Genomic DNA, 16,662 nt, shown 5'->3' on the forward strand with positions numbered 1-16,662 from the left:
ATTTGTATTTCTTCCAAATTACTGCTTGAGAATTTTTTTATTAAAGTTGTCTTTTAAAAGTAGTATATCAAAAACGTTACAGCCTGCCTAGTTTGTAGCTAATGTTTTGTATGAATTTCAAAAGCACCTCTACTGGGATAATCAAATTAAACATTCTGGTTAGGTACGCTGAATATAAAATATGGGATCTGCCCCTTGTTCTGGATGGAAGAAAACTGCCAGGCAAATGTCTATATCTTGAATTGCACAATGAAAAGTGCTCATGTTGCATAAAGGTTTTTAGAAGTTGAGACTCCTTATTGATTTTAACATTTTAATTTTGTTAATATACTCCTTTCCTGAAAGTAAAACGTGCACGTATTTTTCACAGACTGTCTGAGCTGACAGTCACTAGATTAGCTCTCTGTTCCTAAACTCCGAGGATTTAGGATGTTCCCAACCATTAAAGTCTCCTCATTTTGAGATAGTCCCCTGCCTCACACTTCAGATTGTCTCTTTTTTCGTTATTATTTTCAGAGCTAGCTCCTACATAAATCCTAGATATAACCATCTCTGTTTAGTTGGGGCTATAGAACGTATAGATTCTTGGTCACTCTGACCTCCAAGACCATGTTTTAAAAAAGTTCCAGTAGACAGGATCCACAAAAATTTAGTATGATGTAGTTAAAATAGTTCAAAATAAAAATGTTGCTAGGTTTTTATTTGTCATTAGCATAATGGAATTTGGAACTGAGAAGAGAAATTTTAAAAAACTGTAAAGAATAATAGGAGAACTAAACTTCCCTTATGTGGCAAGTCCATAGCCAATGGAAGACATCAGAATCTTTTAATTGAATACTGTATATTGGTCATAACTCGATATTTTCCCTCAGTGATTGAAAATCTTGGAGTGATCATCATTTGGAACCCAGACAATGTAATTCAGTGTTAGCAGGTATAGGAGCAATGCAACTGAATTTTATGGATCCCAGAACACATTACGGAATCTGTTTTCTGAAGTAATTCCCACTAACCATTTATTTTCTCATAACGTGCTTGTCTTTGAGGAAAGTAGAATTTAATAAAAAATACCATTTAAGTGGAGGTTCTTGTAAACAGAGGTATGATTAGAGGTCAGCTACATAATTTTCAGCATAGACTGTAGGAAAAAAATTATTATCAGTTACATTTTTTTGATGCTGGACTTTGTTTCACTTATTTTCTCCTAAAACCAGTACACGGAAGACGAGGCTAAGAAAATAGGAGTGGTTGGCTGGGTGAAGAATACCAGCAAAGGCACTGTGACAGGCCAAGTGCAAGGCCCAGAAGAGAAAGTCAATTCCATGTAAGTAGCAAGACTAATAATGCACTCATGTGATTAATGAACTTATTTTAATATTTCACTGGACCAAAGAATAGTATCGATGGAACAAATTCAGTTTGTAGATTATAACTAAACCAATGTGCTCTTAGGCATACCAGCAAGGAAATCCTGAGATGGGAATGGAATTTGTACATTTAGGATGGATTTCCCACTAGGGCAGGCCCTCCAAAAGAGCAATGGCGTCATTTTCCAATCTATTTGAATTGTGTTTGTCTCTTCTTATGTGGAGGAAACCTCTGGGCTCACATATCATTCATCCAAAGTGGTTGTGAAGAAGCATAGTGCCTTTGGATGGTTCTTGAAATTCTTTTAATTAATTAATTTTTTGAGAGAGAGCATTGGGAGCATGTGCGAGCAGGGGGAGGGAGGGGAAGGTACGGAGGGAGAGGGAGAGAGGGAATCTCAAGGAGGCTCCACACCCAGTGTGGGGTGCAGCTCAACCTCACAATCTTGAGACTGTGACCTGAGCCGAAATCAAGAGTCTGACACTTAACCTACTGAGCCACCCAGGTGCCCTTGGTTCTTGAAGTTCCTAAGGTATACTTCAAGGCAAAAAGGCTGTCCTCTTCTTTTTATAAAGTATCTTATTTATTTAATTTTATTTTATTTTTACTGTCAATGAAAGTGTGTTTTATGAGTTGTGTGGTTACCAAAACGAGTCCTTGCATTCTAAAGGAGACCAGGTTCAGTAGTAAGGAAAGTAGTGCCCTGTCATATTCAAAGACCTTATCTTTTCAGTTTCATATTCCACTGCTTTTGTAGCATTTTTTAAAATAAAAAATAGCTAATATTTGTTGAGTATTTGCAGCATTAGGCAATATGGCACACATTTCACATAGTTTATCTCATTTAATCTTCACAACATCTTATGGCATAGGCCCTAAGTCATACCCAATTCATTTTAACTCATTTTATTTTATTGTTTGCAATTTATGTTTGTTTTTATTACTTAATGCTTTCACATTTTAAAAGTAATACTTTTTGAAAAAAAAAGTAATACTTTTTTGCTTATTGTAATAAGTGAAGTAATAAGATGCTGAGAGATAAAAAAGCAAAGCTATTAATCTGCCCCTTCCCCTCTGCTTCCCTCCCCTTGATGGAACCTGTACCTCTGGCCTCTTGAATACTTTCTGAAGCTTTCTTTTTCATTTAAAAGTATTTAAGCATTTGTAGTATGGGCTTTGCTTGTTTTTGTGAAAATAGAATACTGTTTTAAAAAAAGATTTTATTTATTTGAGAGAGAGAATGAGAGAGTGAGCATGTGCACACGAGCACGAGCGGGGGTGGGGGTAGAGGGAGAGGGAATAGCAGACTCCCCTCTGAGTAGGGAGCTGGATATGGGACTAGATCCCAGGACCCTGGGATCGTGACCTGAACCAAAGGCAGACACTTAACTAACTGAGCCACCCAGGAGTCCCATATTTATGCATATTTTTCTGTAACTAGTTTTTCATTTTATAGACATTCATCAATCAGTAAATATTTTTAAATTTCTTTATAATTAAAATTTTAATTTTAAAATTAATTTTTAATTTTTTTCTAATTTCTTTACATGTAAGTACATACTTTGTGTATAAAACTGTACCCCAACTTGGAAAGTGGGATCTAAAAATTCAGTTTCATAAAATGTACAGTAGCAGTTACTGAAAAACGATAATTTTCAGTAGGATTGCCACAAAATGCCAAAAAGATTATGAGACTTATGTTGTACATAACTAAGTAGTTCAGTGGATGATAAAGTACCAAATGACTATGAAGTATTGGGAATGGGGGCTGTGAGGGAGGATAGATACTCATGCCTATCATGATATCCTAATCCATGTTGTAGCAGGTTTTTGATTAATATCCTTAACATAAATGTAATGATATCATCCATTCTGCCCATTTTTTCTGGTCAACCCCTGCACACTCCGTTTCTTCCTTCCTTTTTTTTCTTTCTTTTTAAAGATTTCATTTATTTATTTGACAGAGAGAGAGAGCACAAATAGGCAGAGCAGCAGGCAAAGGGAGAGAGAGAAGCAGATTCCCTGATGAGCAGAGAGCCCAATGCAGGGCTTGATCCCAGAACCCTGGGACCATGACCTGAGCTAAAGGCAGACACTTAACCTAAGATTAAGCCACCCAGGTGCCTCCGCTCCCCTGTTCCTTCCTAGTACCACCAGTAATCTAGGATAGCAACTGAGTGGGCTTCCTCCCACATTTGTCTCCATATTCACCCCCCTCCTCCACACACACACACATACACGCTTGGAGGCACATACAATTTTGGCTTGTGATCAGTATTTGCTTTTTAAAAATGGGATCATAGTATATACACTTCTTTGCATCTCACTTTATGATTCAAAAATATATCCAGGAAACAAATGATCCAATTAGAAAATGAGCAGAAGACATGAATAGACATCTCTCCAAAGAAGACATCTGGATGTACAACAGACACATTAAAAGATGCTCAACATCACTCATCATCAGGGAAATACAAATCAAAACCACACTGAGATATCACCTCATACCTGTTAGAATGGCTAACATAAAAAAACACAAGAAATAATTGTTGGCGAGTATGTGGAGAAAAAGAACCATTGTGCATTGTGGGAATGCTAACTGGTGCAGCCACTGTGGAAGAGATTCCTCAAAAAATTAAAAACAGAACTATCATATGATCCAGTAATTCCACTACTGGATATTTACCCAAAGAAAATAAGAACACTAACTCAAAGAGATATGTGCACCCCTATGTTTATTGCAGCATTATTTACAAATAGCCCAAGTGTCCATCCATAGATGAATGGATAAAGAGAATGTTTTATATATAATATATAAATATATATAAAATGGAATATTACTCAGTCGTAAAAAAGGATGAAAGCTTGCCATTTGCAACAGTATGGATGGACCAAGAGAGTGTAATGCTAAGTGAAATTAGAGAAAGGCAAATGCCATATGATTTCATTCGTGTGGAATTTAAGGAACAAAACAACCGAACAAAGAAAAAAGAGACAAACCAAAAACCAGACTCTTAACTGTAGAGAACAGATAGTTACCAGAGGGGAGGTGGGCGGGGAGATGGCTAGAATATGTGAAGGGGATTAAGGGTACACTTACCATGATGAACACTAAGTAGTATATAGAGTTGCTGAATCACTATATTGTACACCTGAAACTAATATAACAACTCTGTATATTAATTATACTGAAATTAGAAAACAAAACAAAAATACATCCAGGAAAACCCATCCAAGTCAAATGGTAGAGCTTTAATTCATTCTTTTTAATAGCAGCTTAATATTTATTCCACAGTATTAATGTACCATTATTTATTATCTTATTGCTGATAATTCATTTTGTTTCTCTCTCTTTTTTTTTCTCTCTTTTTTTCTAGTAAGAGCAATGCCATAATGGATATTTTACTGATGATTTTATTTTTGGGAGATAGATTCCCAGAAGTATGGTTTGTTGGTTGACATGTCTGTGCACTATTAATTTAAAAAATATTTGTCAGACTGCTTTTCAAAACAGCTGTAAACAATTTACATTTTTTTTCCTCTTCATCTTGTGGGCATTTGGTATTATTGTCTCTAATTTTTCTTTTATCTGATTGGGTGTAGAGTGATGTATTATTTTTTCACTATAATTTGCATTTCTCTAATTACTGGTTGTTTAGAGCATCTTCATGCTTGTGGCTATGTGGATTTGTTCTCAGGAACTAATTCCCTTTCACATCCTCTCCCCATTTTTCTATGGAGCTGCTTGTCTCTTGCCAATTTTTAAGAGCTCTTTTTATATTGGTAATGATTACTAACTCATTATCTGTTATCTCTTTTGCAAGTATTTTCCCAAATCTATCCTTTGCCTAGTCATTAGTTTTGTTTATTTATGATAGCTTTTGCAACATAAATTGTTTTTAATTTTTATAAGCTCAAATATGGTTATCTTTTCTTTCTCGTTAAGAAACAGATTGTAAGTGTTGCTCTAACTTTTTGATGCTTTATTTACTATATTAAGCATTTATTCCATCTGGAAATGGTTTTTTATTTATAATATGGGATTGGGGTCTATTTTGTACCAGATGGATAGCCAGTTGTGCCAGCACTATTATTAAATAATCAATCCTTCCCCATCGAATTGAAAAACATTTTATCATGTATTGAAATATATAAACTGGATTTTATTTCTTGGTTCTCTGTTCTGGTCCCCTACTATATCTGTTTATCTATTCCTAGACTAATACTCCATATGGATTTAATTACAGCAGCTTTGTAGGGTATTTCCCTTTACTATTTTTTTCATGGATTTATTTGCTTTCTTGGACATTTATTTTCTCTCTAAACTTTAAGATTAAAAAAAAAACTTTAAAAAAAAAAAAAAAAAAACTTTAAGATACTCATCCGTTTAGTTGGAATTATGTCTGTTTTTAATTTTTATTATTTATTTAAAGATTTATTCATTTATTTATTTGAGAAAGAGAGCACACAGGTGTGTACTTGAGATCCAGCTGTGCTTTGGGCCCTCCACTCAGTGGGGAGTCTGCTTGAGATCCTCTCCCTCTCCCTTTGCCCCTTCTGTTCATGCTGTCTCTGTCTCTCTCTAAAATAAATAAATACTAAAAAAATAAAATAAAATTTTAAAAAACTCCAACAACTTTATTTTTTAGAACAGTTTTAGATTTTCAGAAAAATTGTAAATGAAGATATTACCAAGTTTCTATATAGTTCTCACCTACTTTCCCCTATTAACATTTCACATTGGTATGATACATATGTTACAATTAATGAAGCAATATCAGTGCATTAGGATTAACTAAAGTTTATAGTTTATTCAGATTTCTTCAGCTTTTTACCTTATGTTCCTTTTCTCTTTCAGGAACCCATATTTTACTTGCTATTTAATTCCACACTTTTATGATATTAAGAGAATTGATATTAAATCTTCCCATATAAAAATATAGATGTCTTTTCATTTGCTCAGATTTTTAAATTTATCCTTCAATATGGTTCTAGGATTATCATCATATAGATTTTGTGCTTTCTTTGCTGACTTTATTCTTAAGTCTTTGTCTTAGTGTGGGCTGCTCTAACAAAGTCCTATAGACCAAGTGGTTTACAAACAACAGAGATTTATTTCTCATAGTTCTGGAGGCCAGAAGTCTGAGATTAGAGTGCCAGCATGGTCAGGTTCTGGTGAGAGCCCTTTGCTAGGTTGCAGACTACCAACTTCTCATTCTATCCTCATATGGCAGAAGGAAAGCTAGCTAGCTCTCTGGCCTCTTGTTACAAGGGCACTGATCCCATTCATGAGGGCTCAATGCTCATGATCCAACTACCTTCCAAACACCCCACATGCAAATACCATCACACTGAGGATAAGGCATCAGTATATGAATTGGGGGGGAGGTGGACACATTCATTCCATAACAATATTTTATCCTCTTTACATGATTGTGTATGGAATATTTTTCCCATTTCTATTTCTGTGTGCTTATGCTAGAATAGGGAAGCCTAATGACTTTTGTGTATTTATTAGCAAATGTTCTCATTAATTCTGCTAAGTTTTTTTTTTGGGGGGGGGTAAACTGTAGTTATTGGATTTTTAAGTACACAAATATATAATTAGCAAAAAATAATGTATCCTTTTTTCAGGTTTGTTTCATTTGGCAGACCCATCAAGACAATTTTGAATAATAGGAAAGTGGGGATCCCTGTCTGATTATTATATTTGAAATGGTTTTGTTTCACCAAGTAGACGAGTTTGCTGTTGATTTTCATTAACTATAGTTTATCACGTTGAATTTCACTCTTGCATTCCTTGAATTAAGCTCTGATTAAGCTCTGATTGCTTAACTGGATGAGCCACCGAGGTGCCCCTGGATTTTATATTTTAAAAGTTTCTTTTGTATCTGTAGTTATATATTTTTTGAAAATTCCTAATCTTATATAATTTTATTTTCTCCTCCGTTTTCCTTAATCAGGTTCAGAAGGAATTTATCTATTGGTATATTTTAAAAAACAGCTTTTAGATTTATTGACCACTTCTTTTTTTTTTCTGTTCATTAATTTAAACCTTCATCTTTCTGATTCCCTCTTTATTTCTTTGTTGCCCTTTCTCTAAGTCTTCAACATGAGTTGTAGTTTCCTTTGATTCTAGTCTTTTTAAGGTAATACTTCCTTTTTAGTATTTTCCTTCATTTGGACTGTTGGTGATGTGTTACTTCAGTTTTTGTTTCTGTCTGCACGTTTTTATTTTACCTTCACTCTTGAAAAATATCTTTGTTGCATACAGAATTCTAACATGGCAGTTATTTTTTTCAGTACCCTGTGGATACCATTACAGTGCCTAGCATCCATTGTTTTGTTGTGAAATTGGCTGCCAGTTTTACACTTTGCTTCTTTAAAGTAATTTCACCATATTTAAAATGGCAACAGTAGTAAAATTGCCGGTTTTTACAGTTTGTGATAATAAATATAACATTAAGCCTGTCAGTTGGTTTAGGTGATTTTTTCCAGTAATACTTAGTTCTCTGGGTACATAATGCGGAGGAGGCATGAAGTGGAAGTTCATCCAGGGCTGGTTGTTGCCATCTACAAGGAGCAGAAGTGAGAGAGCAGGGCTTGAGGGCATTTACAAAAGTGCACATAGAATGGTGAATCTGGGAATCTAGTTTGGACAAAATGAGAAACGAGCTGGTAGGAAATTGATGGACAGTGAGGAATGGTTGTCTTATTCAATTGTGGGTCTAAGGAATTGTGACAGCTTTTAGGAGCATTGTTGTGTTGCACAATGGAGTCTGGGAATCAGCAGAATCAGTGCAGAAAGGAAGGGATGGAGTGGGGATATGAGACATCTCTGATATTTCCTGCCCCACTGTGAGTGAAGCGCGAGTGTAGATGGTCTCTTTCACTGACTTTTTCTGTGCCCAATGGTTCTTTAACTGGACTTCATCTGGGTATTGCTAAGTGGAATTTTCTCCAGCTGTCTGAAAAATTAATGAAATCTTGCACGTTTTGGTGTTTGGTGTCATGATTTTTCTTTCTTTACTGCTTCTTATTATGGGATTTTCAAACATATCCGTGAATAGAGAGAATGAGACAACGAACCCTATGTGTCTGCCCAGTTTCAGTAACCAAAGCTTGCATTCTTATTCCACACAGTCCTCCACCCTTTCTTTTGCGTTTCTCATTGTTAGAGTATTTAAAGCCAATTTCCTGCATCATATTAGGCACCTGTAAGCAAGGTTGAACAATGTGAAACTGCCAGTGTTCTCAAAACTGCACAAGATGGCAGTTTCACATTGTTCAGTCTACAAGTTTTACTATTTTTCTCTAACAGAAACTCTATATACTATCTGTATATTTTTCTAAACCCACAACAATCTATCTTCAAATGTCAAAGTGCATCCTGTCACCTGTCTGTTGCACCTTCCCTGAGGCTTGTCTTCTTCCCAGGGTAGGCCTACTGGACAGCTGTCATTCTCATCCTGATGCTCCCCTCTGTCCCTTTCCTGTGGAGTGGGTTCCTGCTTTCTCAATCATATTTTTCATCATCTTTGATGTATTCCTTTTATTTTATTATTTTATTAATTAATTAATTTATTTATTTATTTATTTTTTATTTATGAGAGAGCCAGAGACATAGGCAGAGGGAGAAGATGTGGGACTTGATCTCAGGACCCTAGGTTCACAACCTGAGTTGAGGCGGATGCTCAACCACTGAGCCACCCACGTGCCCTCCTTTGTTTTGTTGAAGCATAATTCTCCCTAAGCTTCCCTAGGAAAGATATGTGAGATAAAGAGTTTGTATCCTTGTCTGCCTTCATTTGTCATCATACTTGATTGACTGACCAACTGGGGGGGCTCAGTTGGTCAAGAGCTGACTCTGGATTTCCATTCAGGTCATGATCTCAGGATTGTGAGATCAAGCCCCGCTCTGGGCTCCACGCTCAGTGGGTAGTCTGCTTGAGATTCTTCCTTTCTCCACCCCTCCCTCAGCTCTTTCTCTCTCTCAAATAAGATAAATAAATCAACCTTTAAAAAAGATTCTCTGCACCCAAATCCTCTCCCGCTCAGAATTTTAAAGGCATAGCTCCATGACTTTTTGTGCTGCTGTCAAGAGAATTGATGTCATTCTCATACAAAGGAGTGGAAATTATATGTTTATTCCTCTCAGGAAGCTTTTTAGATATGCATTGTATCCCTCTTTTTCTGTGTTTCATGATCATCTGCCCTGGTGCTTGTTTTGATTTCACTTTCAATGCTGGCCTCTTGGAGAAGGAGAATTACCTGTCTCCAACAATTTCTTTCCCATTCTCCTCTTGGTTCTCCCCTGTTGAAACTTCCATGCGGGCCTGATTTTAATTTATTTTCTCACCGAGTTTCCAAACCTTTTTCTCTGGAAATTGTCTCACTTTTATCTTCCAGCTTTCTGATTAATTTAGTTTCTGCTGCGATATTTTGTTTCTGCTTCATAGCACCCTGTTCCTGTTTTCTTTGACTCTCCCTGAGGGTCTCCTGTGTGTGTGTGTGTGTTTTGTTATCTTCTGCTTTTTGCATTTTCTCCTTCCTCCAAGTTCCTTTCTTTTTTCTTTCACCTTGCCTTGCCTTTCCTTGCTTTTTGTTTGCTTGTTTTGCTTCTCTGTTTATTATATTTTCCTTACAATCATGTTTTCAGTAACTTCCTCAGTAATATGGATAGACAGCCAAGAATCAACATATTTTTAAGGAAATTTTCCAACTTGTAATTTTAAACTGTTGGCTGGAGGAATGGTGGAGACTTGGGAAGAGTTGGCCTTTTTGCTGGCAAACCTCCAGAATGTTAAATCTGTAAGTCTTGTCTTTTCTTCTTCCTGGTGCCTCCAGATCCCGAGTCTTCTGTGGAGTTGGGAGGTAAGCTGACTTGCTGCTCCTTGTTTTTGGTTCTGCAGGCACTTAGACTGAAGCCTTTTGTTTTTTGTGTACCTACCCTACCTCTGCTTTCCTTCTAATTTATTGAAATCTCTTGCTCAGGTTATAGTTCTCTATCACCTGGAACTATTTTCAGCTGCAAGTTGATAGAGAACCAGACTTAGAATGGATAAAAATGAACAGGGGCTCATTTTTCTCAGTAACAAGAAGTCTGAGGTAGATGGTAACTGACCTTGGTTCAATAACTCAGTGGTATCAGGGTCAATGTCTCTGTGATTCTCTCAGCCTTCCTTCGTGGTCAAAAAAAGGGAAAGTGCAGCTGCATAGAATATCCATAATTAAGGCTTAAAGACGGCAAGAAGGGATAATGGTTGTGTTGCTTTTCCCGAACTTGCCCAAACAGACATCTGCAAGTGTTTCATTGGCTTGCATATGGTTATATAAATACTGCTTGCTACAAAAAAAGACTGGGAAATTGGTTTGGCATATCGATTCTTTGAACAAAATTGGTGTTCTCTTGGCGAGGAAGAAGGGGAGGGTAACGGGCAGTGGTAGTTAGGCAATAAACGTTGTCTGCTACATTTTTTGTCTTTTGATGCTATCATTTTAATGGGGGTGTCAGATAGAAGGAGATAAATGTGCCATGTTTAATTGCACTGTGAAGATTAAGTGAGAAAATCCACATAAAGCACTTAGCACAGAGCCTGGCACAGAGTAAGTAATAAATAAGCATTTGCTATCATTATGTGACCCATGGTGCTCCATCTCAGCACATGTTGCTTTAGTGGCAGTTGGACTGGCCAGGTGGAAATGCCACTAGGCTCTTGGATATATGGGTCATCCCTGCAGAGAAACTGGGCTAGAGAAATAAATTTGGTTGTCATCACTATGTGGATAGTGTTTGAAGTTATGTTCATGGATGGAATTATTCAGGGAGAGCTTTTGTGATGACAAGCAAGCAGGAAGCATACATCAGAGAATGTAAATCAAGCTTAAGCAAGATTATGAATTGGGATGTCATTACAAATAAACATATTTAGATTGTGGAGAGTGAATTTATTCCTCTAGCGTCTACTTTGTGCAATATATTGTTTAACGTACTGAATTATCAAAAAATTAAATCACAGTTAAGAGAAGTTACAGAAATAGGTGGTAAGGTCAGACTAAATGTGGTATATTTATAGTTGAAGAAATATTGCCTTATTTTCTTCTAGTTATTAAAAACTTTATTATTTACTTATTTGAGAATGCTGTGGCATCCAAAAATCAGAATTAAATTGTTTTTAAAAACATGAGTGTGGTTTTCTTCCTGAGTTATTGAAATGTGGAATTTAACAGGGACAATCATTTCGAGGTGGCCTGGCTATGACTGTAGCAACTCTGCTCTGTTCTTGCAAAGGAGCCAGCAGCATCCCAAGACTCGCTGCAGATGTGTGTGCTTCTTTTCCCTTCTGTGTTTCATTTTCTCAGAAGGAATGACTGATGGCTTTCTTTTGCAAATTGCACTATATGATCCCAATTGTGGTGGTAAGTTCTGCCAACATTTTTGGATGCGTAGAAACCATTCGAGTCTATTGTTTTAGTAAACCTAATTTTTTTCCTCCCAAAATTCAACAAAAGTATTTTCTATTTCTTGGTAATCATTTACAATTAATGTATAAAGTTAGGATTCTGGGCATAAACTTTTGACTAAATCTATACAAAATATATTTTTCTTAAAAACTAAATGGTAGTTCTGTAAAAAACAAAACAAAAAAAAAACAAACCAAACTCTCAAAACACAAACAACTAAAAGCATTTGCATTTGGAGTCATTGAGCCAAATTCTAAAATTAAAATTACATCTTGATTGCTACATATTTTTAAAAACCATATGTCATGTATCTGTACTTTCTGTACTTGAAAGCATCACTGATGGGCTGGGTATGTGCTCAAGAGAGTGATCAAAGAATACGTGGTCTGGAGAACTATGTCACAATACAGGGAATGCTTGAAGGCACTGAGGATATTTTAGAGTGGAGAAAAGAATACTTTGAGGGAATCATGACAGTTTACGTCAAATATTTGAGGGGTTAACACCCGGAAAAAGATGAATGTTCTCTGTTGTTCCAGAAGGTGATAATTTTGACTATAACCATGGGTGAATTAGTTTATTTCAGTTCACCTTGACTAAGAATTTTCCCATAAAGGCATCTAATACTTCTAATGGAATTTTATCAGTAACTGGGAATGGTATACAGTAGGGATTGACATACTAGATAGCCTTTGGGCCAGATTTGGCCTATTGCTTATTTTGTAAATAAAGGTTAATTGGAGCACAGCCTGCCCATTCATTCATGTTTTGTCTGCTGTTGATTTTGTGTTACCTTGGCAGAGTTAGCAATTTAAACAGACCTAATGACCACAAAGCCTCAAATATTTGCTATCTGTCCCTTTAGAGAGTTTGCCAACTTGTGCTGTAGATGTCAGACAAGTTAAGGGTGTTGTAGAAGATCTAATTCATTGGATGCTAAGTTAGCGTAGGTGACCTCATAGGTCCTGTACAACTGATTCTGTGGTTTTATACAGAGTTGATAATATACATATACTTAAAATTTGTTCATAGTTTAAGAGAAGTAAATAGATGTATTCACCAATTCAGTTGTGTATATCTCTTCCATAGATATTTAGCATGTGTGTGAAATGTGAATTTTAATAGCATTCTGCTTTGACTATGAAATGCCATTGTTTTGAATTTCTAGTTGTTACAGTGGTGGATTGGAATGAGGCAATGGCTTTTGTAAACAATTAGGTAGTGTCTAATTCAAAGTTATTCAAAATTTTTGAAAATAACTTTTCTCTGGCAGACCATTAGTGACATGGATTTCTATGGAACCAGAATTGCTAGCTTTTCCTAACTTTCCATCTGAGAATGGTAAAGCACTTAGCTAACATTTTTATGCCTTATTCATCAATGTTTCTTACACAAATAGATGGGATTATTAAGAAAGTTGCTTTGAATGTTCTGTATGAGTGTGGGTGTAGGTATGTTTTCCATTGCATGTCCTACTGAAATACAGAAGACATGGACATTTTTCAGGACAAAAATTCATTGAGGAGCTGTAATTTTGGAAAAAAATTTTGGTGTGACCTGATTGATATAAATCATTCCAATGGGGAATTAGAAACATAAAAAATATCTATAGTGGAAGTGGAGTTCTCGCATCAGGTTTTAGACCTCGAATACTAAGTCGTTTATTTTCCTTTGGAATATAACATCTTTATTAAAAACTTCTTAAGTTCATGGTTTTTGCTTGCAAGTTTACATTTTAGATATGTGAATTTAGTAAGATAATAATATTTAAGAAATGTGTAATGGCAGCACTAATTTTAAAAATATTAGGTTTTATTTTTAAGAGGAATTTTAGGTGTACAGGGTGGCTCAGCGGTTTGGCGCCTGCCTTTGGCCCAGGGCGCGATCCTGGAGTCCCGGGATCAAGTCCCGCGTCAGACTCCTGGCATGGAGCCTGCTTCTCCCTCTGCCTGTGTCTCTGCCTCTCTCTCTCTCTCTCTCTCTCTTTGTGTCTATCATAAATAAATAAATAAATCCTTAAAAAAAAATAAAAAAAAGAAAATAGAGTTCGACACATCCCCCCTCACATCTGCTCCCACCCTAACCCCTTCCCATTTCCTTTATATTATGAACATGGTACATTAGTGTAGCACATTTGTTACAGTTTTTGAGCCAGTCTCAATACACTATTATTAGTTTATATTGGAGTTCCATTTTTGTGTTGTATATCTTGTGGGTTTTGACAAATGTATAATGACACATATCCACTATAGTATCATACAGAATAGTTCTGATGCTCTAGGAATCCCATGTTCCGCCTGTTTATACTTCTGTCCCTCTCCCTTAATCCCTGCCAACCAGTCATGTTTTTATTCTTTCCATAGTTTTACTTTTTCCATAATATCTTATAACTGGAATCCTGTAGTATTCAGGCTTTTCAGATGGGCTTCTTTCACTTAGAAATATGCCTTTAAATTCTTCCATGTTTTTTCATGGATTGATAGTTCCTCCCTTCCTACTTTTGCAGGGGGTGTGTGTGTGTGTTTGTGTTGTTTTGAATTTTTTTTCAAAAAATAGATTTTGGTTAGATGGTACTTGTGTACATTGAATTTTAAAAGTTATAGAAACATGGACTTTTTTAAACGTTTTTTAATTTTTTAATTTTTATTTTATTTTTAAGATTTTATTTATTTATTCATGAGAGACACAGAGAGAGAGAGAGAGGCAGAGACTCAGGCAGAGGGAGAAGCAGGCTCCAGGCAGGGAGCCCAATGCGGGACTTGATCCTGGAATCCTGGGATCATGCCCTGAACTAAAGACCCTCAACTGCTGAGCCACCCAGGCATTCCCAAACTTTGCTTTTTTAGAGCAGTTTTAGGTTTACAATAAAATTGAGAAGAAGGCATAATGATATCCTGGGTACGCCTTCCCCCATACATGCAGAGCTTCCCTCATTATCTGTATCACTCACTAGAATGGCACCCCCCCCCTTTTATTAACCAAGGGTGACCCTGCACTGACACATTGTAACCACACAAGATCCACAGTTTGCCTTAGGGTTCACTCTTGGTGTTGTACATTTTATGGTTTGGCTCATTTCTTTTTATTGCTAAATAGTATTCCACTATATGGATGTACCACAGTAAGTTTATCCATTCAGTTATTGAAAGACATCTTGATTGCTTCCATGTTCTGGCAGTTATTACATTAATTACTTTTGAAAATATAAATAAAGTAAAAAATATACTTAAGTATTTATTGTTATATATATTAAAGTTAGCTTGTATATGAAAATGTGAGCATAAAATATTTTTAAAAAGATCTCAATTTTTCAGCAGCTTGAAACCTAATTCAGTCTACCCACTACAAGATAAATGTGTTGCTTTTGTTTTTAATTTGCAGAAAGTTTACATGGTTGTTGCAAAAATTCAAATGATATAGAATTATATGGGCTAAAAGATGTAGGCCTTGCATGTCTTTCTAAGATCATAGTCTTACACATTTTTTCTTATGTGTGTATGTTAAAAATACATATGGTATAATCCTGTTATAAAAAAACGTACAACTATATATGCCTATGTGGTTACATTTATCTCTTTATCATTTACAAAAATGGGATCATGCTATACCTATTGTTCTGCAACTTTTATACATTTCACAGTACTGTGTATTGTGGATATTTAAAAAAAAAAACTATAGTTGACATGCAGAGTGTTACATTAGTTTCAGGTATACATCATAGTGATTTGACAAGTCTATACCTTATGCTGTGCTCACCACAAGCGGGGCTACCATCTGTCACCATACAACACTGTTTAAATACCATGAATATCTTTTCATGGTAGTGAATGTTCTTTTAAATCACTGCAGAGTATTCCACTGTATGGATGAATCATAATTTAATCATTCATCTATTACTGGACATTCATACTCTTGTAATTTTTCGCTATTACGAATCTTATTGCAGGGAGCATCCATATTTACATATATATATATTTATTTTTCATTTATTCTATAATTATTTATTTGGCCTGTTATGTGTGCCAGGCAGTTCCAGGTAGGGATTCAGCAGTGAGCCAGAGATGATGTTCAATTTCTTGTGTGGGGAGACCCACAATAAACAATAAACGAGATATTTTCAGATAGTAAATATTTTCAGATAGTAAAAAAGATGCTGTGAAGGGAGTAGTGGTGGTTTTCCTACTTCAAATGTGGTGGCCGGGGAGGAAGTTTGCATGGAGCTGACATCTGAGCTGAGAGCTGCATGGCGTAGAGGAGGAGATGAGGCTGCCAGTGCATTGAGTCTGGGAGTGTGGCAGGGGCAGGAACAAGCAGCTGTGCACAAGGCAAGGTAGCGGGAGCATCTGCCTGGTACAGGCAATAAGGTGCATGCGTGTAGGAAACCTGAAAATGAGAAAACTAGCTAACATCAGCTTTTTATTACCACCCTATGCCAGCAATTTTAACCAATAACATGGTTCTCCGCCCCCGCCCCACCACAACACTGACATTGTGTGCTTATCCCTATATCTCTATAGTTTTGAAGTATTGAATCCTAGAAATGAGTCAAATGAAAGCTGTGTGCATTTTAAATGTAAATCGGTGGTTCACTTTTAATTATAAACATTATTAAGTATTCAGAGAAATACTGAATATAAAAATAGGGGCTCATGAATGAGGAAGTTTTGTTCTATGTATTTTTGTAAGTAAACAGTTGTATAGGCTTAGGTAATGTAAGTGAGTCAAGACTATTACAAAAATTAAGAAGTGAAAATTAAGAAATGAAATAAAGTCATCCATAAACTTGCCATTTAAAAATAAATACAAACAGGGGCGCCTGGGTGGCTCAGT

General features: G+C 36.0%; 1 protein-coding gene across 13 annotated transcripts in view; it reads left to right on the forward strand.

Annotated features, from left to right (window-relative positions):
- Positions 1-16,662, forward strand: part of ACYP2 (acylphosphatase 2) — a 247,671-nt gene that overhangs the window by 116,094 nt on the left and 114,915 nt on the right. For 7 of the 13 annotated variants that reach the window (XR_013389550.1, XR_013389551.1, XM_077915403.1 and 4 more), the window contains exon 3: positions 1,215-1,324. Coding sequence is in view for 11 of the 13 variants with exons in the window: in XM_077915403.1 (XP_077771529.1) it covers positions 1,215-1,324 (110 nt within the window). In the remaining 2 variants the exon portion in view is untranslated. Of the gene's footprint in view, positions 1-1,214; positions 1,325-10,215; positions 10,243-16,662 lie in introns of all 13 variants that reach the window. The other 6 variants (XM_077915395.1, XM_077915396.1, XM_077915397.1 and 3 more) reach the window with 1 other exon arrangement.

Source organism: Canis aureus, chromosome 11 (assembly GCF_053574225.1).
Source record: "Canis aureus isolate CA01 chromosome 11, VMU_Caureus_v.1.0, whole genome shotgun sequence".
In the NCBI taxonomy this organism is placed as follows: domain Eukaryota; kingdom Metazoa; phylum Chordata; class Mammalia; order Carnivora; family Canidae; genus Canis; species Canis aureus.